This window comes from Typopeltis vanoorti, chromosome 16, assembly GCF_054136105.1.
Source record: "Typopeltis vanoorti isolate ZY-2024b chromosome 16, IOZ_Tvanoo_1.0, whole genome shotgun sequence".
NCBI classification, from domain to species: Eukaryota; Metazoa; Arthropoda; class Arachnida; order Uropygi; family Thelyphonidae; genus Typopeltis; species Typopeltis vanoorti.
In genome coordinates this window covers 105988382-106015209 of record NC_143564.1, presented here as the reverse complement: position 1 = coordinate 106015209, position 26828 = coordinate 105988382, and the positions used below count along the sequence as shown (strand labels likewise).

Sequence of the window (26828 nt, the reverse complement as noted above, 5' to 3'; positions counted from 1 at the left end):
GGGTCTCCAAACTGCAGCTTCACTGACTGTGTCATCAGCCATGAGAAAAAGGATAGTTATTACAGGTTACTATTTTCCAAACATCTCTTATATTCACAATGTCAATTTAAGATTTAAAGTGACATTGTATTTTCTTGCAAATAATTTTACAAATATAAATTTCTACTTAAATCAATTCTGGCCCAATAATAAATCAAAGAAACTGACCTCTTGTAAAAGAGTTTGGAGACTACTGAGCTGCATATAATGGAAGTGATTTGTTAGTCATGATATAAATATAATAATTACCTGCGAAGATGAAGAAAAGCTGTGTAACACTGGGTGCGAAATTCTTGATAATAATCTGAATTTATACCTCCCATAGCTTCCACCATTTCCTTACTGAGTTTCATAGGAGGAGGAAGAGGTTTCGGATCTCTTCCAAGTATATATCCAAAGTCAATATGAAACAACTTTCCTTCACAATAAAAATAAATAAATAAATAAAACAAATAAAAATAAAAATGACTATTGTAACTAAAAATGAACTATAATTTTGTCTGATGTATGTACCAATCTCTAAATGAAAGTACAGATAAACTTTGATATGCGTTTTTGATCAATGTAAGTTTTGTTTAAATGTTATAAATGTTTCACAAACATTTATAACATTTCATAAACATTTTATATGTAGCCACTAAAATTTCGAATAGTGTGGCTGATTATAAAGGGGACGGGGATGAAGCCAGAAAACTGTATCTGTAAACAGTGTTGCCAGATTCTGCTTCTGCCTTGTAATAATGCGGCCATAAGCACAGTTTTCAGAATACATTCTGAAAAAAAATAGACCTAAATAGAGACCTAATCGGCAAACATAAAAGCTATAAATTCTTATGTTTGCCGATGATCTAGTACTGATATCCCACAACCCAAAAGACCTAGAAGAAATGGGTGAAAAAGTATACACAAACAGCAGTAAGATAGGCTTAGAAATGAATCTAGAAAAAACAAAATGGATCAAAAACATCTACACAAGTGACAGTCACTTATGTATTGATAACATGCCTATAGAACAAACTGACTCATACAGGTACTTAGGACAAATAATAAAAATGAATAACGATTTATCTGAAGAACTAGCAAAAAGAAAGAAGGCTGCATGGCTATCATTCAACATCCAAATCTTGACATCTCTCCAAAGGCAAAACTATTTAATAGTGATATTCTACCATCACTCGCATATGGATCAGAAACATGGAACACGACAAAAAAAGAAGAAGAGACTCTCAGAATAATTCAGCGTGCAATAGAATGCAGAATTTGTAACATCAACAGAATGGAACATGTTAGAAAGACGGAACTAAGAAACAGATCAGGCATAAAAGATGCGGTAACTGCAGTATATAAAAGCAAGATGAGATGGGTAGGTCACATAGCCAGACTCAAGGATAACAGATGGACATATAGAATACTCAACTGGCAACCAAGAATAAAGAGAAAATCAGGAAGACCACCTACAAGATGGGAAGATCCACTAGTGAAATCTATGGGTATAACATGGAAGAGAGAGGTGCAAGATCGAGATCGTTGGAGGCATCTTTGTGACCTGCACTCAGGGAGAAATCCTGAGTGAAACACAGGTCCATCAAGGTAATCAAGGTAAGCACAGTTTCACTTAGGTGACCATCCAAGGAAGACATGTCAAAGCAGTGCCTTCCCATTACTGCATTTTATGCTAAATAATAATTAATATTCTTTAAAAGTTCACCTTGCCCAAAAGGAAAAGTGATATACCATTGAAATCCAATAAGAAGAAAAATCAAGTTATTACTTTGGATATGAAACTTGACATTAAATGGTTTGATAATGGTCAAAGCAAGGCAAGCATTAGCATGGAACTAGGCCTCAATGAGTCTATGGTATAACTAATTTTGTCCAAATCTAAGAAATACATAGAACAAAAGTAAAGTTGTATCAACATCTTTTAATATGCAATGCACTAAGAACAGGAGTTCTATTTTGGTTGAAATGGAAAATCTTTTAGTAACTTGGCTGCAAGACTGCAACCAAAAAACAGATTCCAACAACATAATGGTAAAAGCACTTATCCTATTTTCATTGCTCAAAGAAAACAAATTGAAAGGGAATCCCAAGACATTTTCTGCCAGCAGAAGGTGGTCTGAAAAGTTTAAAGTTTGAACTGGAATAAATAATGTCAAGTTAACAGGGGAAATGGCAAGTGCTGATAAAGATGCAGCCACCAAATTTCCTGAATGTTTTAAAAAAATAACAGGAAACTAATTACAATGACCACCAAATTTTTAGCATTGATGAAACTGACCTTTATTGGAAGATAATGACATTTCTTATCTTACAATGAAGAATTGCCACCTGGTTACAAAGTATACAAAGACCACAACACTTATGTTGGGAGGAAACACTGACAGTGATTTCAAATTGAAACATATACTTATTTACCATTCACTAAATTCAAGGACTAAGAGGTTGAAACAAAGCTCATTGCCTGTAATTTGGTAGACAAGTAAAAAAAGTCATGGGTCACACAAGCTTTGTTTGAAGACTGGTTTAAGAGTTTCTTTTTATCCAGCATTCAAAAACTATTGCAAGCAAAAAAATCCTACATTTAAGCTCCACCCCCCTCTTCGTTCTTGATAATGCCACTGGCCATCCTGCTGCACTGAAGACTATGAAAATGTAAAAGTCATATTTTTACCTCTGAACACTAGGTTTTTGCTACAGCCAATGGACCAGGATGTAATTTCACCTTTCAAGGCTTATTATCTATGAAAACGTTTGCCCAAACTATGACAGGGGAAGGTGCAATTTCATTGCCCAAATTTTTGAGGAATTTTAACATTAGGCAACCTATTGAAAATATTTATGAGTCATGGCAAGAAGTTACAGCTAGTACAATGAGGGCCGTGCAGAAATATCTTCTACCTTGCTGCACAAATGATATTTCTGGCTTTGAAAATTTGTTGATACTGTTGAAGAAATTAGCATCACTGGACAGGATCTTGGCTTTTAAGATGTTGATATCCACAATGTAAGAGAATACCTGGATTCACATTCACAGTCACTCACTGACATGGATCTTACAGAATTGAAGCAGCAATGTTCCTAAGATGAGAAAGAAGAAATTGAGACTGAAGGAGAGGAGTGTGTGTCACAAAGAAAATTTCAATAAAGGTACTCGAACAGATGTTTCAAAATTTGGAAACTGTTGGACAACAAATTATGGATTTCAATCTGAATGTAGAAAGAAGCTTGTTAGTTAGCCAAACCCTAGAAAATGGAACTGTTATTGTAAACTGTATGAAGAAGGCTAAAACTGTTCAAATGATGCTTGACAAATATTTTTCTAGAAAATGGCATATCCATTTTTCACTCATTTTTTAGCTCATTCGCCGGCAAAGGTTGGTCGATTGGTAGAGCCTCTGCTACTAATGGCTCAGTTAAGTAAGTTTGAGCGTGGTTAGTAGTTGGAAGGGGACCAATCGTTCGATGCTGTTGGCACACTCTCCCTCGATGAGTCTTTGGACTCCCTGGAGGTTTCAAATAATAATAATAATAATAAAAATGTTTTAGCTTACTTACTTTTCGGTGTTCTTTATATTTCTATCTATGTACAGAGCTGAAATGTATTTTAAAGGCCTAAATTAAGTCTTCTAATGAATGTTCCAAAACATAATGGATGAATTAGAATCTTTTCCACTGGTTTTTAACTTTGATACATGTGGTTTCGATATATACTGTACATTTATTGTATGAATTAACCGCATGTATCAAGGTTTACTGTAAGCTCTTTAATCATTTATCAAAGTTATTTTAATACATACTATCTTTTCCAAAATGCCAATAATGCTTTCAATTGCAGAGAAAAGTATATACATCCATCATCTATATGGCAACATAACAATAAAAGGATAGAAGCAGCCAGCCAACAGGCTCAGAATCAGGATAATTTGGAAAAAGACTAGTAGGATGATATCAGTTTGCTAAACTGCTGTTGCAAGAAGAGTTATTTTGCTTTTTTTTTTTTATACTAAGGAGCATATTATAGTACACAACAAACAGTGTATGCAGGAAGTTACTTCATTACAATGCTTTTTGCAGACTGACAGAACTGACTTAATTACAATTTCTCCAATACAACAGTGCAAAATACGACTGATAAAGAATATACACTTTTATTTTTCCATTTTGGTGTATTCAGATTTACTATTTAAATACATTCATTGGTGGTGGGGAATCCTGGAAGACATATAATATGAACCATGTTCTTCTGTTCAATCAATATTATACTTCAACATACAAAAGTAACTAGCAAGTGACATTACTTCATGACTGTGCTTCTGGTAAACTGCAGGAAGCCTGAATCTCAGATGCAGTGAATTGATTCAAGAATACAGTCATCGATTAAGATTAATTATTGTAGTATAATATGAAATAATAAAAAAAATACCATAAAACTTTCCACAACTATGTCGAATTCCAGAGTACAAATAATAACTAGCTGAGTGCCATGGTATATTTCCCAGGACAAAATTATATATATATATATCAGTGGTGTTACATGTCCATTTTGGTTGAGGATGCTGTTGTAAAATCTTTATCCTTTTAGTTGTCTGTAAAATGTATGCCTGGATACATTTGTAATTATTGTTCTTAATTTAAATACTTTAATTAACTTCTCTTACTTTGCTTTACTTTATTTGTCAGTTTTACTCTATATTTTAATCAATCTCAATATTCTCTCAGGGCCGTTACTTACTCTTAAGAACAATGCTAGTGGATATAAGACAAAGGAATTGCTAATGGTCAACACCAATTCCTTTGTTTCAATAGTGGATCTGATTTCTCTTTTGGATTCAAGGAAAATTTCTATTATCCTGCACCACCCTGAATCCTAGATTAACAAAGAGTGCAGAATCAAGGAACCAGAACACAGTTTAGCATACTATCTTATTTCACTATAACTTATTTATGTAGTCATAGCCTCCCTATTAACTTATCTCCCACTGTGGTCCGAATTTAATGAGAAAGTGCAATAGAAAAAAAAAATCAGGCAAGTCTTCAGTTAAACTTAAAGAAGAAAACATTTAATATCAACTGAGACATCTTACACTTTATGAATATACATTGATATATTAATCCACTAATTCTAAAGGATGAGCATAGTTATTCAAACTCTCTACTTTTTTCATAGCATGCAAAACAAAGGAAAATCAATTCTAATAACCACATTCTATTTTTAGATCAATCATGCTCTTCTCTACACTTCAATACTAAAGGACTGTTACTTATTGAATCACTAAGTTAGCTCCACGTGCTTCCGCACTAATTCCTTCACTAAAATCTCATAATTACTCTACTTTAAAGGAAAACAATCTCTAAAGTCCTTCCTATAGTTACAGAATTTTTTCTTTAAAACAAAATTACTTATTAATACATAAACTGTACACTACCAACTGCTGGGAAACTATTTGGCCATCACACACATGACAACTGGACATTCGTTCTCGACTCCTTGTTCATACTACCATATCTGTAATATTCTTCAGAGGGTCTAGGCTGGACTTATCTACGCCACCGAAAGCAAGTGCTTGTCGTTCTCTGGTCAACTGGCTCAACATGGTTTAGTTATCTCTGGGGAAATCGGAGGCTTCCTTCCGCTGGGCTGATTGCTGACTGGCAAACTTTCATGGATATCACGGCATGTTCCCTCAGTCTTTGTCTCGACGGCCTCGTCGAAAACGAAGGACGAGAAGGTGCCACAAGAAGGTTCCAAAACACAAGAGCAAGAGAGCTGGTTAGCTCTGCTACGCTTTCTAAATCACGCACTATCGTTCCTATCTACGTCATCGCTTTTCTCCTACTCTTTTTTCCGTGCCACCCTATGTCTTCCAGTACTTAATGCCACAGACAGAAATCTTAGCATGCTTTTTGGTGTGTGTGTGGGGGGGGGGGGGGAACTGCGTGCTTATCTAAAAGGGTGCACGCATACTTGTAGCATGTGTTTAGATTCTGGCCATTTTTACTTAATCGGATTATCGTTTCTACCAGCAATTTATAAGTATTTACACAAAAGTAGCAAAGTTTAAACATTAAACAATTTACAACATTTACACCATAACATGAAGTAATGAAAATATTTAGTAATTTTTTTGTAAGTTACAAGAAATTAGTACAACTGATATATCAATATATGTTTCAAAATGCAAACCCATGTTAAGTCTGTAGGAAATGTGAATTAATTTAATTTTAGTTTCATTCAGAACTTAACACTGTCATGTGGGTTATGCAACCTGCGCTACAAATTTCACGTATGCATAGGCGTGCATCCACAAAAAATTTTCCGGGGGAGGGGGGGCTTGGAGGTTAATAATTACACGAATAAACGTCTTGTAGTATTTTTTGATATAATTGTTTGTCGATGTAAACTATAAATACATTATTTTCATTTTACATAAATTTTAATGATCGTTAATTCTTGGGAAAAAAAGTATTCAGAATTAATACACTTTTTAGCACAATTTCATATATAAAAAAACTGACTGGAATATTTTATTAAAAATCAACTAATTAATTAATCCCAAAATCTTAAATTAAATTATTTCAGTTTAAAAGCAAAAATACCATAAAACTAACAAGTAAAATAATATTAAATTACATACACTTACCTTCTAAAAATGTATTTTTCTGTTTAAATTTGTTTTACCATAAATTTACAATTCCCACTTCACTCAGTGACTCACTAAACACACCGGACAAACGAACTGGTCTCTGTTCACAACAGTAATGAACATTTTTTTCACAAATCAGAAAAAGATGAACCAAAAACAGGAACATGTGTTTTATTGCTGCAATAAAACATGTGCTCTATGGCTATCCCTCCGTGGGCCTAAACAGACCAACCCATAATAAAATGTTAAGACAGAAAAAGCATCCCAGGGTCGAGGGTATAAGATTACATGTCTGAATCTTTTACAATTATAATTTCTGGAATTTTTTACTCGATCCTGGAGGAAATCCCCCTCCCTCTGCATATGCTGATGACCATGTGATTGCATTTTTATCAATGTATGAGTTTTGGAGTGCATAGTGCATCAGCGCTCATCTTAATTAGTCCAATGCAATTAATTACAGGATAACTTTGAATACTTCTGCACAGAGTGGGGAACAATCTGTTTGTTTTAGAATTTATTAGAAAACAACAATGAAGAAGAATGTTATATTTGGTTGGTATATTTGAAATACTCAAAGATGAAAATATGTGAATCATCATTTATAAGATATGTAAGAATAGGAAAGAATAAGTGTGAGTAGAAACACTTTCATTAATGGTAAACGAATTATCAATAATTATTATTTGTGATGTGTGTGTCCTAGAAGATGCTGGGTAGAGCAAATAGCAAGATCCTATAAAGTCTAAACATGAATAAGTGAATTCATGATGGCATAATTTAAAATTAAAAAAAAAAAACTTATGAAGAGAGAGAGAGAGAGAGAGTATTGCAGGAATAAATATGGTTTGATGGAGCAGCAAATCATTTCGTAAAATTTGTTGCATATGTTGTGTATTTCTCTGGTTTGTGTATATTTCGCTCCGTTTTCCAAGAATTTTATTTTGTATACATAACATCCAATCATTATCAGAATTATCCACACTTTCGAGAATCCTACATTCATTAGTTTTTATTATTATTACTTTTTACTATCAGCAGTTCTTCAGTCTTATCAATCTCACAAATGCTGGTATTTTGTTGTAGATTAACAATATCTTATAATACACAGAATATTAATTTTTATTCAGGAATAGATAATTTTTTACTGTCTGCTGTTGCCAAAAAAACTATGCAAACTCAACAGATGGTATACTGCACAAGCAAAAGAAAAAAACAATTAAAATTTTTCTCCCATCATCTACTTTCAAATTTTCAGTTCTAGAAAATGTGTAACACCTGTTTGCAATACAGCCATCAGATACAGAAAGCGCTCAACTCATGACAAATGACAAGCTGCTAGGTGAGCTCACAATGTTAACTCACCCAGCCTTGCCTTCTCAGCAGTTTAAAGATAATAAAACCCTAAGAATTTGACCTGCTGCGCCATCTTTACATCTTTTCAACGGACTCAAAGGTGTATGCATTTTGAAAGCACACCCAGGCTATTAACACGAATGTGATGCAATGTTTACACTTCGAAAAGTGCCCTCTTCGTGAAGCACTAATGCTTTATTACTCTCGTGAAGTCTGCAAACAATTGGGAGAGTCTTTAATGGGAATAAATGCAAAAATATAATATTGGTGATACTGATATTTCGTGGATGAGCACTGCACACCTAGCACACCTGGAATATTCGCCTGATATATATATATATATATTAGGGGGCTCTGTTCCCCTTATGCCTATGGTGCCCAACCCCCTCCGAGTTCTGGACTGGTAGGCCGGTTCTCCTTGAATTCTGATGACTTGAAAGGGGGCTCTGCTCCCCCCCCCCCTTTCGAGTCATCAGAATAAGCTGAAATAGTAGAATTACTAAGTGAACACTTTGCAAGAGTATATCATCCAGGCTGTGATATTGCAGGAATGAGAGAACAAATTGCTGATATAGGAATTGAAGTGAATGAAATGGAGGTGAATAGTATATTACAGAACCTTAATGAAAATACATCTGTGGGATTGGATGTTATATCAGCTTGAATCTTACGTGAAGCAGAAAAGGAATTGTCAGTTCCCTTGACCATATTGTTTAATTTAAGTCTTAGCTCTGGGTTAGTCCTGAGGGGGTGGAAAGAGGGGAAGATAGTTCCATTGCATAAAGGAGGTTTCAAGACTGCTGCTGCATATTATCAACCAATCAGCATATCAGGAATCGTTGTCGAGGTTTTGGAGATATTAATCAAGAGCAAAATACATGAATGGATAGATGAAAATGGGATACTGTATGGAAGACAGCAAGGTTTTGTGATGGGTAGATCATGCCTCAGTAACTTGCTCACGTTTTATAATACAGCGACGGCTGAACTGGATAAGGGTAATGGATTTACAGTGATACTGCTGAACTTTGCTGAGACCTTTGACAGGATGCCACATGGAATTCTAATCAGTAAACTGCAGCACATGGGGATGGATATAGGGTTGGTGAGGTGGATAGGAGGGTGGTTGATGGAGAGATATCAGAGAGTAGTTTATTCAGGAGTGGAGTCCAAAAGAAGGCCTGTTACTAGTGGTATGCCACAGGGTTCTGTTCGTGGACCAATGCTATTTAATTTGTTCATTAATGATATAGGAAAGGATCTGAGAGGAACTGTTCATTTATTTGCTGATGATGCAAAGTTGTGTAGAGCAATAGTGAATGCACATGATGTCAAAATTTTGCAGGATGATTTGGATAGATTAGCAGCCTGGGCTAATGAGAATGGATGTCAGTTTAATGTAGCAAAGTGTAAGGTTATGCATTTTGGGGTGAAAAAATTAGCAGCAGTATATCACATTGGTGGAACTGTACTTCAGGAGATTGACGAGGCCAGGGATTTGGGAGTGTTCGTGGATAGGGAGTTCAAGTTTAGGGGGGGGGGGGGGAAACATTGCAAAAGTGGCTAAATCAGCTCATCAAATCACTTGGTTACTGAAGAATACTTTGACGAGCAGAGGCAAGCAAGTTATTGTTCCTCTTTATCGAGCCTTGATAAGCCTCCATCTTGACTACTGTGCCCAGATCTGGGCACCTTGGTTTCTTCTTGATGGGGAGGAGGTAGGAGGATCCAGAGGCGAGTGACCAACATAATAGCTGGTCTATGGAATGAACCTTACGAGAACAGGCTGAAGATCTGTGGGTTACAGAAATTGGTTGATAGGCGGAAAACGGGGAGATATGATTGAGACATTCAAATTACTAAACGGTTTTTACATGATTAATTCAGAGGAAATTTTTCAGAAAAGGGTCTGGTGATGGGAACTAGAGGCCATCCATGGAAAATGAGCAAGAGTGTTAGAACTAGGTTTTTTACTTAGAATGGTGAATGAGCGGAAGAAGCTACCAGAGTCTGTTGTGGGTGTCATTACTGTAAATGAATTGAAAGCAAAGTATGATAGATGCTGTGCGAATGCCGAATTGTTGTTCTTAATATGATGTTTAGGACTTCCCTCGATGAGTCTAAGGACTCCTTGGAGTTGCCCATAATAATAATAATAATAATATATTATTTTCATTTTGCATCGATTTTAATGATCTTTAATTCTTGGGGGAAAAAAGTATTTAGAATTAATAGTTTTTAGCACAATTTCGTATATTAAAAAATTGACCAGCATATTTTATTAAAAATCAACTAATTATTAATCCTAAATTAAATTATTTTAGTTTAAAAGTAAAAAAATCATAAAACTAACAAGTAAAATAATATTATATTACATACACTTTTAAAAATTTATTTTTCTGTTTAAATTTGTTTCACTATAAATTTACAATTCATACTTCACTCAGTGAGTCACTAGACACAGAGGGAAAACTAACCGGTCACTGTGTTCACAAATCAGAAAAAGATGAACCAAAAACAGGAACATGTGTTTTATTGCTGCTATAAAACACGTGTTCTATGGCTACCCCACCGTTGGCCGAACAGGCTAACCCATAATAAAATTTTAAGACAGACAAAGCATCCCAGGGTCGAGGGTGTAAGATTACATATCTCAATCAATTTTACGATTGTAATTTGTGGAATTTTTTAATCGAACCCAGGAGGAAGCCCCCCCCCACCCATGGATGCCCATGATAGTGTGATTGCATTTTAATCGATGTATGAAAGTCATGAGAGGGCATAGCACATCAGCATTCATCTTAATTGGTCCAATGCAATTAATTGCAGGAAAACTTTGAATACTTCTACGTAGAGCGGGGGAACAAATCTGTTTTAGGATTTATTAGAAAACAACATTGAAGGAGAATGCTATATTTGGTAAGTATAATAGGGGTGACTGAAACAAAAAAGACCAAAACTGGTGAGATTTTTCTGAGCAATAAATACAAAATGTTATATTCAGGCAATCACAATCAAGGAAAAGAAGGAGTAGCCATAGTATTCAACACAAAATACGAGGCTAATCTTCTTGAATGGCAGTCAGTCTCAAGTAGAGTAATGTGGGTAAATATGAGAATGGGGAACTGGACAATGAGACTTATTTGTGCCTATGGTCCCACAGAAGGTTCTACTAAGGTAGAAGTGGAGGAATTTTTTGATGCTTTAGAAAAAGCAACTGACACAATGAAAAAGGAAAAGTTGGTCCTTGTTGGGGATCTAAATAGTAGAGTAGGAAATGATTGTGAGACATACAAAAATATTTTGGGAAAATTTGGAGAAAAGAGCAAAGCTAATAATAATGGCAAATATCTGTTGGATTTCTGCTCAGGACATGGACTGGTTATTACTAACACCATGTTCCAACATAAAAATGTGCACAAATTCACATGGAGAGAAGAGGCTAGGAATAAGAAAAGTCTCATTGACTATGTTATTGTTGATAGTGATGTTTTCTCCCTGGTGCAGGACACCAGAGTGTACAGAGGATTTGAAATTGGAAGTGATCACTATTTAGTCTTGAGCAGGATAAAATTGAATTTCATATTGAAAAGAATAACATGTAAGAAAGTTTTAAAGCGAATAAAAGTTGAGCAGCTCTCAGATGTAAACTGTAGACTAAAATACAGAAATATTATTGATAAGAAAATGAAAGAGTTTGAGAACAGGAATCAAACCTTGGAGATTCAGTGGCAAACTCTGAAGGAAACATTGATTGATTCTGCCAGAGAGGCATGTGGTGAGGTTGTGTGCAAAGATAAAAAAATCAGAACTCCCTGGTGGACACGGGAAGTTAAAGAGGCAGTGAAGGAAAAGAAGAAAGCATATCAAAAGTTCCTGGCAAATAAGTCAGCTTTTACTCTTACAGAATACAGAGACAAATGTAAGAAAGCTAAACAGTGTGTAAAACTAGCTAAACAAAAGTCATGGGAGGACTTTGGCAAGAATATAGAAAATAAATATCAAGAAGGTGGCAAAATATTCTGGAGGTTGTTGAAGAAGCTTAGGAATGGAGGAAAGAGTGCTGTAAAAGGAATTAGAGATGATAAAGGTGAAATGAGAACAGGAGAAAAAGATATCCTTGAAGTATGGAGTAATTACTTTGAAAAACTGCTAAATGAAACAAGCAGTGATGACAGCACAGTGATAAAAAACACTGACCAGGCATGCAGTCAGGAATACATATCCATACTTGAAGTAGAAAAAGCCATCAAAGGCTTGAAATGTGGAAAGGCAGCAGGAGTAGATGATATTCGACCAGAAATGCTGAAGTATGGTGGTATAAGAGTCTTACAGTGGCTGCACTGCATAGTTCAGAAAGCCTGGACAGAGGGACGAATTCCCGATGATTGGAGTAGAGCTCTCATAGTACCCATACATAAAAAGGGAAATAAAACTGAATGTGAGAATTACAGAGGTATTTCCCTACTGAGTGTTCCTGGCAAGATCTATGCAAGTATACTTGAGAAACGGTTGAGAAGAATTGTGGAAGAAAAGCTTGGTGAAGAACAAGCTGGATTCAGGCCAAATAGAGGCTGTCAGGATCAGATCTTCACTTTACGACAAATAGTCGAGAAAGCATGGGAATATAACAAAGATCTGTATTTAAGTTTTGTCGATTTGGAAAAGGCATATGACAAGGTGCCAAGAGAGAAGCTATTCAATACGCTGCAGTTATATGGTGTCAATGGGGCATTATATCAAGCAATACTTAGTCTTTATTTGAGTTGTGAGTCAGCAGTTAGAATTGAAGGAAGTACAGGAAGATGGTTTAATGTTAAATCTGGTGTGAGACAAGGATGTACATTATCCCCTTTGTTATTCATTATCTATATGGATCACATTATGAAGGAATGTGGTATTAAACCTAATATCAAAATTGGAGATGTTAATGTCAGCTCTTTGCTTTATGCGGATGATGTTATACTTCTAAATAAATCCGCTACAAGTCTGCAAGATTCTCTGACTAAATTGAATAGCTGTTGTAATAGATATGGTATGAAGGTGAGCAATAAAAAGACAAAGACAATGAAAATAGGCAGAATCATTGAAAATGTCAACTGTGTTGTGAATGGAGAACCTGTGGAACAAGTAAAACATTTCAGCTACTTAGGCACAATTTTTACTGAAGATGGTAAACTAAATATAGAAATAGACAACAGAATCAGCAAAGCTGGTATCGTGGGAAGTCAATTGAATAAATTCATATGGAATAAGAAAGAAATTAGTCGGAACACTAAATTAGCTGTATACAAGACTGTGTTCAAACCAATTTTAACTTATGGATCTGAGAGCTGGGTCAGAAGTAAAACACTTGACCAAAGACTAGAGACCGCAGATATGAGAGTCCTGAGAAAAATTAGAGGCGTGAACAGATGGCATCAATTGCAATATCATGTTAAAAATGAGGATATTAGGAAAGAACTTGACATTGTCAGCATCCAGGAATGCGTTAGCAGAGCTAATCTCAGATGGTATGGTCACTTAAATAGAATGGGAGAGGAAAGATTAGCAAAACAAGTGTTCTCTGCCAGGTTGGCAGGAAAACGACCCAGAGGAAGACCAAGATATAGGTGGATTGATACGGTACAAAGTGCCTTAGAGGATAGAAATATAAGATCTGATAATGTTGGAGTCTTGACAAGTAACAGACTGATTTGGAGTCAAATTGTAGATAGGAAGTTAGTAATGATGTAATTTTTTCATGTAGTACTGTCATACCCTGTACACCCCTTGAGGGTACATGGCAGGAATTTGATGATGATTTGAAATACTCAAGGATGAAAATATGTGAATTATCATTTATAAGACGTAAGAATAGGAAAGAATAAGTGTGAGTAGAAATGCTTTCATTAATGGTAAACGATTATTAATAATAAAGGTGTTAGAGCTGGGTTCTTTACTTTTAGAGTAGTGAATGAGTGGAATGCGCTCCCTGAGTCTGTGGTGGATGCTGTGACAGTGAATGAGTTTAAGGCAAGGTATGATAGATACTGTATGAATGTCAAATAGTTGTGATGAATATGATTTGGGGCCTCCCTCGATGAGTCTAATGACTCCCTGGAGTTGCCCGTAATAATAGTAATAATAATAATTATCATTTGTGATATGTGTGTCCTATAAGTTGCTGGGTAGAGCGAATAGCATGATGGCATAATTTAAAATTAAAAATTGCAGGAATAAATATGGTTTGATGGAGCAGCAAATCATCGTGTAAAATTTCTTGCATATGTTATGTGTATTTCTCTGGTTTGTGTATATTTCACTCTGTTTTCCAAGAATTTTATTTTGTTTACTGAGACTCAGTATACATAACATCCGATCATTATCGGAATTATCCACACTTTCAGGAAGTCTACATTCATTAGTTTTTTTTTTTTTTTTTTTTTAGTATCAGTGGTTGTTCTGTCTTTATCAATCTCACATATTGTTGTAGATTTGTTGTAGATCAACAACATCTTATAATACACAGAATATTTATTTTTATTCAGGAATAGATATTTTTTACTGTCTGTTGTTTCTGAAGACGAATGAAAATGTCTCTATATACCATTAAAAAAACTTTGCAACCTTAACAGATGATATACTGCACAATCAAAAGAAAAATCAATTAGCTTTTTTCTCCTAACATCAACTTTCAAATTTTCAGCTCAAAATGTTAGCTCACCCAGCCTCGCCTTCTCAACGGTTTAAAAATACTAGAAAGCTAAGAATTTGACCCGCTAGAAACTAACAAGAAATTATTAGGTTAACATCACTGGTAATTAGCTTACGGAATTAACAACGCATATAAAGGATATTAATTAAAGGCAACTTTAATGAATAACTTCAATATTTCGGCAACGTCATGTTGCCATCTTCAGGAACATAAAAATATGGTATGTGCACGCAGGCACTAACAAAAGCAAATGAGGAAGATGGCAAGAAACTAGAAGAAAAATAAACAAAAAAGGCAAGAAGGCAAAAAATACGTAGTCGGCACTTGAAAAAATATGAAAACCTGATAAAGAATTCTACTTCCTTACCACAGCCACCACTCAACACTGTAGTCAACCTCTCGTCCGTAGTTTTAAAGCCTGAAGCACTCGCCGCACTTTCACGTGGCCACAATTTCGCCCTAGCTCCCAAAAGAATACCTGCCAAGGAAATAATGATCCAAATAGAATGTGGGATTTGCAACCTTCCTAACCATATCACCAACAACGTCAGACTGGATGTAGTCAGTGTTCTCACCAAAGCAAAACCTCCAAAAACCAACTTATCTAAAGACGAATATGCAGCTCTACTAGAAATAAAGAAAAACAAAAAAATAGTAATCACCAAAGCAGATAAGAGAAACGCCACTGTGGTGCTCAATCAAAAGGACTACAAAGGTAAGCTTAATGCTTAAGTACTAGACCGTACTACCTACCTCCCTATTGAATGTAATCCTACCAGCAATCAGATTAGAACTCTCCACAGACTCCTTAAGAAAGCCACTTCTCAGCCTGTGGAAGTCACTAACAAACTAAAACCTTATAACTCTAGAAGCCCCCCTCCCCCCCGTATTTACGGACTCCCAAAAATACATAAACAAAATGTGCCATTACGTCCCATAGCAGATGGCATCGATTCCTCCACATACATTTAGCCAAAATGCTCACACACTATACTGGCAACACATCATCACACATAAAAAACTCAGCCCACTTTAAAGCCAGTATAGAAAACCTCTCACTCCAACACACTGACATAATGGTCAGTTTCGACATCTCCTCCCTATTCACTAACGTCCCACTCAAAGAATCCCAAGAGCTCATCCAAGCCAAGTTTCCTCCCGATATCGCAGCCCTATTTCAGTTCACAATGAACTCAGGCTATTCCGTTTGGCAAGCAAAATTCTATAAAAAGATAGAAGGGACATCCATGGGTTCACCACTTTCCCCACCCTTGACCAATTTCTGTAAGGAGACCTTTGAAGAGAAAGCCTTAAACTCTGCCCCACAAAAACCGACTATTTGGCTTCCATACATGGATGATGTGTTCGCTATTTGGCCACATGGCTCAGATACACTCCACTCCTTCCTAACACACTTAAACAACCAACACCCCAGAGTTCAGTTCACCTTAGAAAAAGAGGAAAACAACACCCTCCCCTTCCTAGACACTTTAATCACTCGCCAGCTTGATGGATCTTTGGTTTTCTCTGTTTACAGAAAACCTATCCATACAGGCAGATACATTCAAGAGCAATCTCCCCCCCTCCCTCAAAACAATACGGGGTTATAAAAACACTATATAACAGGGCAAAATTAATCTACTCAGATGACGATGCCCTAACCACTAACCACATCTTCAACACTTTCTTAGCCAATGGCTATAACCCCCAAAAAATACTAAAACCAGTAAACCACAACCCCCCCCCCCTCCACAATAAAGATTACTCCAAATCTATCACTATCCCCTACATCCAGGGAACCTCTGAGAAAATAACCAATATCCTCAAAAAATATGATGTGACTTCTTGTTATAGACCATATAAAAAGTTGGCATCCCTTATCCGCTCTACCAAAGACCAATCACTTCTCCTAGACCTACCTGGTATATACCAGGTCCCTTGCAGCTGCAAATTGTCCTACTTTGGCCAAACAGGCAGGACAGCAAAATCAGGATTTCAGAACACAAAGACTACATCCGGTTTCACCAGTACAGCCACTCTGGGCTGGCAGACCCTTAGATACCCACCATAGAATTCGTTGGAAGAAAACTAAAATAATACACCGCAGCAAGTTTAAGTACGAAAGATTATTCAAGGAATCATCAGCAGCTCTAAAAAACGTTCAAAACCTCAACAAGTTTGGGTGCATGAAACTACCCCAAACTTGGGAGACTTGCATTATGAGAACTTCAGCCCAACGGTCAAGAAAACCCAATTAGCCCACCAGTGGGCACCATTAGGACTTTAGGAACAATATTAGTTTCTTACCTTCTTCCTCGTTTGCTTTTGTTATTGCCTGCATGCACATACCATATTTTTATGTTTCTGAAGATGGCAATGTGACGTTGCCGAAATATTGAAGTTATTCATTAAAGTTGCCTTTAATTAATATCCTTTAGATGCGTTGTTAATTCCGTAAGCTAATTACCAGTTATGTATGGCCAACATATAAGCCTTGCTACTAGAATTAGGTTAACATCATTCCACTGACGAATAATATTTGATTCTTATTTTACCACACTTATCACCTGCTATAGTAATTTCAATAGTGATCTCAACAATGCTTGTTCACAAGTCATGTTAAAGAAATTTTTTGTTTAATGGCATTAAAGAGTAATTCATTACACACACACACATACATAGGGTGTCCCATAAATCTTCATTGGCTTCTTTTTAAGAAGATAATGAAGCATTAGTATATTGTGTTCAATTTTAAGTCTGCAAACAATTGGAGGAGTCGTTAATGGGAATAAATGCAAAAATATAATATTGGTGATACTGATATTTAGTGGATGAGCACCACACATCCGGAATATTTGACTCTGATTATGGAGGCCTGAATAATAATAATAATAATAATAATAATAATAATAATAATATACACAGGGTGTCCCCATAAGTTCCTAGATATTTCAATAAATCATAAAAATTAGAAAAATTGGTATATTAGAACGCAGTTTGAATGATGCAAGGAAAGGGAATTTTTTTTGGTGTGGAGAAAAAATTTACTTCACATTTTCACCGACATTGTACTGCATGCATCATTTGCAAATACGTACAAATGAGAGTTCTATAAAATGCAGGTGTACTGTTGACTGTTTGTAATGAATGCATGCAAATTACCAGTCATTGGGGATGAACAAAATTGTTTTTGTGAAAAGAAAAATTTGTTGCTATGATGATTATGCACCATGAAGGAAGCAGAATAGTGACATTTTCACTATGCCTGTGATTCTTGCAGCTCTTTTCGTGCACTGCTTACACCGCTAGATATTTTCTTAACAATATGTGTTCTCAGTATATTGGTTTCTTCTTAGAAACAGTCATCTATAATGTAACCTGCCCTTCAGTGGCAATTCATATACATGAATAACACTAAAGAAATGGCATGTAGACCACCAGATAGTAATGACTTTCAATATCAATTGAAACACCACCATCACCCTCTTATTGGAAGCATAAAGTGGCTACTCTCATATTTCATCTCCAGATTAGAGGCCTTGTTCGTGTTTATTCCTTTCTTCTTAGTGCAGGCAGGTGATGGCCAGGCATATTCAACATGTTATTAATACACGTAGAGCACTAGCACCTCTTCCACTTGAAAGTACAGCAGTAAGATGGCTTCCATAGGCCAGCTGCTGTATAAGAGGCTTCCCAATCAGCTAGCAAATCATCTTACTGTTGCTTACGCCCAGCTCATTCCAAGTATAGCAGCAGGCTATCGAGGCCACGTTTGGATTGGGATTGCATACATCGTGTGCATGTATTATGCACAGTCTCACCTCTACTGCATGCCCCTGCTCTATAAAATCCACAAGCAACATAACCATGAAATATCCCACCAATAGCAAGAATATGATGACCTGGTTGGCTAAGCCATTAGCATGTCTCTGCTCTCCAGCTAACAGGCTGTGGGTTTGAATCCTGCCAAGGGCATGGATGAGGTTTGTGATTGACTTTAGGTGGGAATTGAATCTCACTGACCAGTGTAAAACCACTGCACTTATTGGAGGCCCAAAGTAGCTTGAAAAAGCTCCATATTTGGTCTGTAGACCAAGGTTTCCAAATTGTGTAAAACAAATGAAAATATAAAAAAAATACTGTCTACCAATGGTACTACAATGCTATAAACTAACCTTTCATAGATGGCAGTCGGATATAAAAAAAAAAATTATAAATAAATACTGGTGTCACTGTGGACATAAAAAAAAAATCTCCCACAAAAAAAGCCAAATAACACTACATTTTATTTGCAGACAGCTATTCAAATGGCTTGTCTACAAAAATACTTTTGTAGACAAGCCGTTTGATCCCTCGCTAAGACTGTTAGGTGTATATCAGTGTTTCTCAATGTTGGGTATACGCCTCACAGGCAGGGCAATTTGAATATTTTGGAGGGCAATTAGAATATGATGTCGCATTCATCACTGATATACTCAAAACATTCATCATTGTCGGTGAATGGGGGGGGGAACATCAAAATCTTTGAGACATTGAGGTGGGGCATGATCCAAAAAACGTTGGGAAATACTGGTGTATATTCGGTTCTTCCTTGTTTCCACTCATTTTCAATGTGTGGATAGTTTGGGTCTCCCACAATGAGCCTTTATACTTCACGGAGGGGCCTGTCTTCTTCTTAAGTATTCTGCAAATGTGCAGGTTCATTTCTTAGTAACAAAAACTTTCCTTCCACTCTCTTCTGTTCTGGGCCTTCTCTTTCAAGGATGTGCACGTGTCTCCATTCAGAATGTTATCTAGCATTGTTTTCCTTACTCATCCTCTGGGTCTTTTTCCATCTATTTTTCTTTCGATGGCATCTCTGATGATTCCATTTCCTCTCAGAATATGTCCGATCCAGTTTCCCTTTCTTCTTTTTATCCTCTTTAACAGACTTCTTTCTTCTTCTACTCTTTTTAAGATCTCTTCATTAGTTATTTCATCTGTCCATTTGATTTTTTCCATCCTTCTCAAAATCCTCATCTCAAAGGTTTCCAAAATCTTAATTTCTTCTTTCTTCAATGTCCAGGTTTCAGCTACATAGAGGGCACCATTCCACACATAACATTTTATTAGTCTTTTCTTTAGGTTTCTGTCCATTTTACTTCTGAATAAATTCCATTTTCTATTAAAGGCATTTCTTCCCATCGCTATTCTTGCTTTTATGTCACTTTTATATCTTCCATCACTGCTAATCACACTTCCTAGATATTTAAATGCTTTACTTGATTCAATTTTTCCCTATTTATTCTGATATCCATATTTGCCTCTCTCCTTGCTGTTTTCATTACCTTTGTTTTTCATATGTTACTTTTCATTCCATAATTGATACAGGATTCCAGTATTCTGTTCAACAGATGTTGTAGTCCGGTTTCAGTATTTGATAATAATTCCTTGTCATCTGTGTATCTTATTGCAAATATCTGTCTACCTCCAATCTTTATGCCTTCTTCCGAATTCTTCAGTGCCTCTTTTAACATTGCTTCGGAATACATGTTAAACAAAATTGGTGACAGAACAGCCTTGTCTTACTCCTCGTTCAATGATACCTGGTTCGGTTGTACCATATATCTCTCACCATGGCAGTCTGTCCCATATATAGTGAAATAATTAGCCTTCTGTCTTTCCAATCTATACCAATCTTTTCCATTACTTCCACCATCTTATCCCATTTTACAAAGTCAAAAGCTTTTTCAAAATCTATATAACAGATACTAACTTCTTTATTCACTTCCAGACTTCTTTCACTTACTATTCTTAACAGTCCAATCGCATCTCTTGTTCCCCTACCCTTCCTGAAACCAAACTGATCTTCTCCAAGAAATTCTTCCAAGTTAGATGCAATTCTCCATGTTAGAATTCTCATAAGTATTTTTGATGTATGGGAAATGAGGCTAATTGTTCTAAAATCCTTGCAGTTCACTGCATTACTTTTCTTTGGTATAGGTATAAATATTAAGGTCATAAAATCTTTTGGTAATTCTCCTTTGTTATAAATTAAATTTATTATTTTGGTTATTTCTTCAGTTTTTTTCTTCTGAAGTTGCTTCAGGAATTCTGCATTTATTTCATTTATTCCTTCTGCCTTTCCATTTCTGGGCATTTCTACTTCTGTCTTCAAAATCTCTGGGCCTAGATCATATTCATTTACCTTCTGTATATCTTCTAATTGCAACTCATTTGGTCTATTTTCCTTGTCACATAGATCTTCAATGTATTCTTTCTATCTCATTAGGATTTCATCTTCTTCAGTTATGATTTTCCCATTCTTATTTTCTATGCCTCTAGTTCGAATTCCATTTCTCTTGGGATTCATGCTTTTTGCTTTTTCGTACAAAAGATCATACCTTCCAACTCACATTCATAAAAGAAAGGATTCCAAACTCACAATTTTCCATTTCTTCACATTGTTTTTTAAGCCAATCTTCTCTACTTCTTTCTACTTCCCTTCTCAATTTGTCATTCAGGGTTCTATATTGTATTTTCTATTCTGGGGTGTTTTAATTTTTCCATTAGAGAAATCATCTCATTAGTTATCCAAAGTTTTTTTTATTCTTTTAGCTCATACATTTCCAATTTCTACTTCTGCAATCTTCTTAATTTTCTCTTTAACTTGTTCCCATTGCTTTTCTGGATCTTCAGTTTGGTCTCTAATTCTTTCTCCAATCTATTTTCAAATTCCTTGGTATTTCTTAATTTCTCTAAGTTCCATTTTTTCCTTTTCATAGCTTCTTTTATCTTCTTTAGTTTCACATTTATTTCTATGAACAGCAGGTTGTCAGAGTAAATATCAGCTCCAGGATACGTGCATGCATTTTTTACACTATTCTTGTATCTTTGCTTTACTATAATATAATCAATTTGATAGCTTTCCCTATCTCCTGGTTTTTTCCATGTGTATAGTCTTCTCTTAAATATTTTTAAACCAAGTATTCGTAATTATTACCTTATTTTATTTACAGAATTCCACTAACCTTTCCCCTCTCTCATTTCTATTACCTAGTCTGTATCTTCCTACTACACTTCCATCTTCTTCTTCTTCCCCCACAACTTCCATTCCAGTCTCCCATTATAATCACAAAATCTTTGCTTTTTTCTTGTATAATTTGGGCATACATAATTATATACATGCCCAAAACAAAGTGTACTATGCATTATGGGATCTTGAGATGTGAATGCCTTTCACAAAGTCATCTGCCTCCAGATAAAAACAGCCTAGTCATAAAGCTACTCTAAAATTCAATGCTAAAAATTAGCATTTCTTTGCTTATATATCCTTGCATTTAGAGCATAAGTGTTTTTAGGGCACTGGTTAAAGATCAAAGCTGTATAACTGAGAGGAGACCTCCACATAGCCTTTAAAGGAATGCGGAGAACTGACCAGGGCTTCTGACCTAATGTCCAATCCTCACCTTCTCGTGGTGCACTCTGTTGGGTATCTACCTGGATACTGAATGAACGAGAATGGGCTGGCAATTTGGGATTTAGCTGACCAAATTGTATTCTTATTGGCTTAAACCAATATACAAAAGAATAGTACAACATGACAAAATTTCATGCTGGCTGGGGCGTCGTCCGTTTAAACAAGGCCTCTGTTGTTTACGCCAGGGAACTAGGGCGAACAGCGAAAAGTCAGCTACTGGAACAAATCTGAAAACAAACCCCAACTCAACATCACCAGAGTTAAAGATCGGTACTATCAACATAAGAAGCCTGAATGGCAAAGAAATGGAGCTAGCAGAGGAATTAGATAATTACCAGATCGACATAATAGGGGTGACTGTTGCAAAAATGACAAAAACTGGTGAGGTCTTTCCAAGCAATAAATACAAAATGTTATATTCAGGCAATGACAATCAAGGAAAAGAAGGAGTAGCCATAGTATTCAACACAAAATACAAGGCTCATCTTCTTGAATGGGAGGCAGTGTCAAGTAGAGTGATTTGGGCAAATATCAGAATGGTGAACTGGACAATGAGACTTATTTGTGCCTATGGTCCCGCAGAAGGTTCTATTAAGGTAGAAGTGGAGGAATTTTTTGAGGCTCTAGAGAAAGCTACTGACACAATGAAAAAGGAAAAGTTGGTCCTTGTTGGGGATCTAAATAGCAGAGTAGGAAATGATTGTCAGACATACAAAAATGTTTGGGAAAAATTTGGAGAAAAGAGCAAAGCTAATAATAATGGCAAATACCTGTTGGATTCCTGCTCAGAACATGGACTGGTCACAATTTCACATGGAGAGAAGAGGCAAGGAATAAGAAAAGTCTCATTGACTAAGTTATTGTTCATAGCGATGTTTTCTCCCTGGTGCAGGACACCAGAGTGTACAGAGGATTTGAAATTGGAAGTGATCACTATTTAGTCTTGAACAGGATAAAATTGAATTTCATATTGAAAAGAATGACATATAAGAAAGTTTTAAAGCGAATAAAAGTTGAGCAGCTCTAAGATGTGAACTGTAGACTAACATACACAAAGATTATTCAAGGAAAAATGAAAGAGTTTGAGAACAGCAAACAATAGGAGATTCAGTGGCAAGCCTTGAAAAAAACCCTGATTGATTCAGATAGAGAGGCATGTGAAGTTGTCTGCAAGGATAGAAAAATTAGAACTCCATGGGGGAGACAGAAAGTTAAAGAGGCAGTGAAGGAAAAGAAGAAAGCATATCAAAAGGTCTTGGCAAATAAGTCAGCTTGTGCTCTTAGAGAATACAGAGACAAATGTAAGAAAGCTAAACAGTGTGTAAAGCTAGCTAAACAAAAGTCATGGGAAAACTTTGGCAAGAACATAGAAAATAAATATCAAGAAGGTGGCAAAATATTCTGGAGGTTGTTGAAGAAGCTTAGGAATGGAGGAAAGAGTGCTGTAAAAGGAGTTACAGATGATAAAGGTGACATGAAAACGGGAGAAAAAGATATTCTTGAAGTATGGAGTAATTACTTTGAAAATTTGCTAAATGAAACAAGCAGTGATGACAACATAGTGATAAAAAACACTGACCAGGCATGCAGTCAGGAATACACATCCATACTTGAAGTAGACAAATCCATCAAAGGCTTGAAATGTGGAAAGGCAGCAGGAGTAGATGATATTCGACCAGCAATGCTGAAGTATGGTGGTATAAAAGTCTTACAGTGGCTGCATTGCATAGTTCAGAATGCCTGGAGAGAGGGACGAATTTCCTGGAGTAGAGCTCTCATAGTACCCATATATAAAAAGGGAAATAAAACTGAATGTGAGAATTACAGAGGTATTTCCCTACTGAGTGTTCCTGGCAAGATCTATGCAAGTATACTTGAGAAACGGTTGAGAAGAATTGTGGAAGAAAAGCTTGCTGAAGAACAAGCTGGATCCAGGCCAAATAGAGGCTGTCAGGATCAGATCTTCACTTTACGACAAATAGTCGAGAAAGCATGGGAATATAACAAAGATCTGTATTTAAGTTTTGTCGATCTGGAAAAGGCATATGACAAGGTGCCAAAGAGTGAAGCTATTCAATACGCTGCAGTTATATGGTGTCAATGGGGCATTATATCAAGCAATACTTAGTCTTTATTTGAGTTGTAAGTAAGCAGTTAGAATTGAAGTACAGGAAGATGGTTTAATGTTAAATCTGGTGTGAGACAAGGATGTACATTATACCCTCTGTTATTCATTATCTATATGGATACATTATGAAAGAAAGTGGTATTAAACATGATATCACAATTGGAGATGTTAATGTCAGCTGTTTGCTTTATGTTGACGATGTTGTACTACTAAATAAATCCACTACTGCAAGATTCTCTGACTAAATTGAATAACCGTTGTAATAGATATGGAATGAAGGTCAGCAATAAAAAGACAAAGACACTGAAAATGTCAACTGTGTTGTGAATGGAGAAGCTGTGGAACAAGTAAAACATTTCAGCTACTTAGGCACGATTTTTAGTGAAGATGGTAAATTAAATATGGAAATAGACAACAGAATCAACAAAGCTGGTATGGTAGGAAGTCAACTGAATAAATTCTTATGGAATAAGAGAGAAATTAGTCGGAATACTAAATTAGCTGTATACAAGACAGTGTTCAAACCAATTTTAACTTATGGATCTGAGAGCTGAGTCAGAAGTAAAACACTTGACCAAAGACTAGAGACCGCAGATATGAGAGTCCTGAGAAAAATTAGAGGCGTGAACAGATGGCATCAATGGCAATATCATATTAGAAACGAGAATATTAGGAAGAATTTGACATTGTCAGCATCCAGGAATGCATTAGCAGAGCTAATCTCAGGTGGTATGGTCACTTAAACAGAATGGGCGAGGAAAGATTAGCAAAACAAGTGTTCTTTGCCAAATTGGCAGGAAATCGACCCAGAGGAAGACCAAGATATAGGTGGATTGATATGGCACTTTGTACCGTATCAATCCACCTATATCTTAGACGATAGAAATATAAGATCTGGTAATGTTGGAGTCTTGACAAGTAACAGACTGATTTGGAGGAAAATTGTAGATAGGAAGTTAGTAAAGATGTAAATTTTTCATGTAGTACTATCATATCCTGTACACCCCTTGATGGTACATGCAGGAATTTGATGATGATGATGTGTTTTTATTGGATGGATTTTGTAAAATTTGTAATCTCTTAAAATTCTCCAGCATGATTTAAATTGGAAACTATGTGGCTGCTAACATTAAATTGTTAGTAGTCACACTGTATTATATTCTTGGCTGTAGCCTTTATCGAAGCATGAGCAAACAGGCTAAAGCCAAGAATATAATACAGTGTGACTACAATTTAATGCGCCACATGATTTTCAATTTAAAGAGATTACAAATTTGACAAAATCCATCCAATGAAAACACTTATGCTCTAAATGCAAGGATATATATATATAAGCAAAGAAATGCTAATAAGTATCGGATATTGTTGAAAATTCATTGCTAATTTTTAGCTATAAAGCATCGAGTGAAAAGAAATGCTGTTAGAAAATTCCTAAATGATCTGTGATTTTGTTGATTTATTGTTTTCTTAGATTTAATTGTGTATTTTGAGTATATTATTGTAGTTTTTAGGGTAATTATTATACTACAGCATTTTATAACATAATTGCAGAAATATTAACTTTTAGTACCCTTAAGAATAGTGCTGAAAACTCATCGTAGCAAGGCAGTGTATACAGCTCACGTTGTTACTACCGAGGAGTGTTTGTCCTGATGAACAACAGTACTGCTGCAGTGATGATGATAAGTTGATATTAGAAATATCTCGATTAAAAGAAATTATTATAAAATTGACCAGAGAATTGGAAAAGTTGGAAAATGTTTGACTAAACTTTGACACGATAAGTAAAAAGGATCAAAACAAGAACAGACAGGAGAGTAGTGACATCAGTAATCAGAATATTAATAACAAGAAGGTAAGTCAGTTAAAATCTAAGAAAAAAGAGGTGATATGATATGGTGACTCAATCTTAAAATTTGCGCTTGCTGAGGGAGTCACCACTTCTAGTTTCTCAGGGACAAAAATGAACAATATGACAATTTTTTCAAAAAGAAAAACAGAAAAGTAAAAGAGATGGTTGTTCTGGTAGGTACTAATAATTTAAATAGTGACAAAAACAGTATAAGATAATGAAAGGTCTGTTGAAGAGGTGAGAAACAAATGTGAAAGAGTAAAAATTGTAGGATTGCTACACAGATATGACAGTACTGAGGTAAGTAGGAGGGCGAGGATAGCAAATGATTTCACGTGTAGGCTGTGTAGAAGAAATGGATGCGAGTTTTTAGATGTATGGAGTGTATTTTTGATGGCAGAAAAAAACTTGTATAAGAAAGATGGCATGCACTTGAATTCATTTGGCATCAGGAGCCTGGAGAAATTACTTCTTGGTATGAAACCTAACGCAGAGTCAGGGAAACTAGATCATCAAGAGAGGAATGAGAAAAATGTGTGTGAAAGTTCAGCGATGGTATGCAAACCTGATAAGGGTATGAATATCTTCGAACATGGTTACATATGTAACGAAGAGGTGGGAAAATATGCTTTGAGTTCAGACCTTTTAAG

At 35.8% G+C, this 26828-nt stretch overlaps 1 protein-coding gene across 2 annotated transcripts in view; it reads right to left on the bottom strand.

Moving 5' to 3' along the window:
- Pi3K59F (phosphatidylinositol 3-kinase 59F) overlaps nucleotides 1–26828 on the bottom strand; it is a 586771-nt gene that overhangs the window by 87811 nt on the left and 472132 nt on the right. For both annotated transcript variants that reach the window (XM_090405919.1, XM_090405920.1), the window contains one exon: nucleotides 289–457. In XM_090405919.1, coding sequence (XP_090262045.1) covers nucleotides 289–457 — 169 coding nt within the window. The remainder of the gene's footprint in view (nucleotides 1–288; nucleotides 458–26828) is intronic.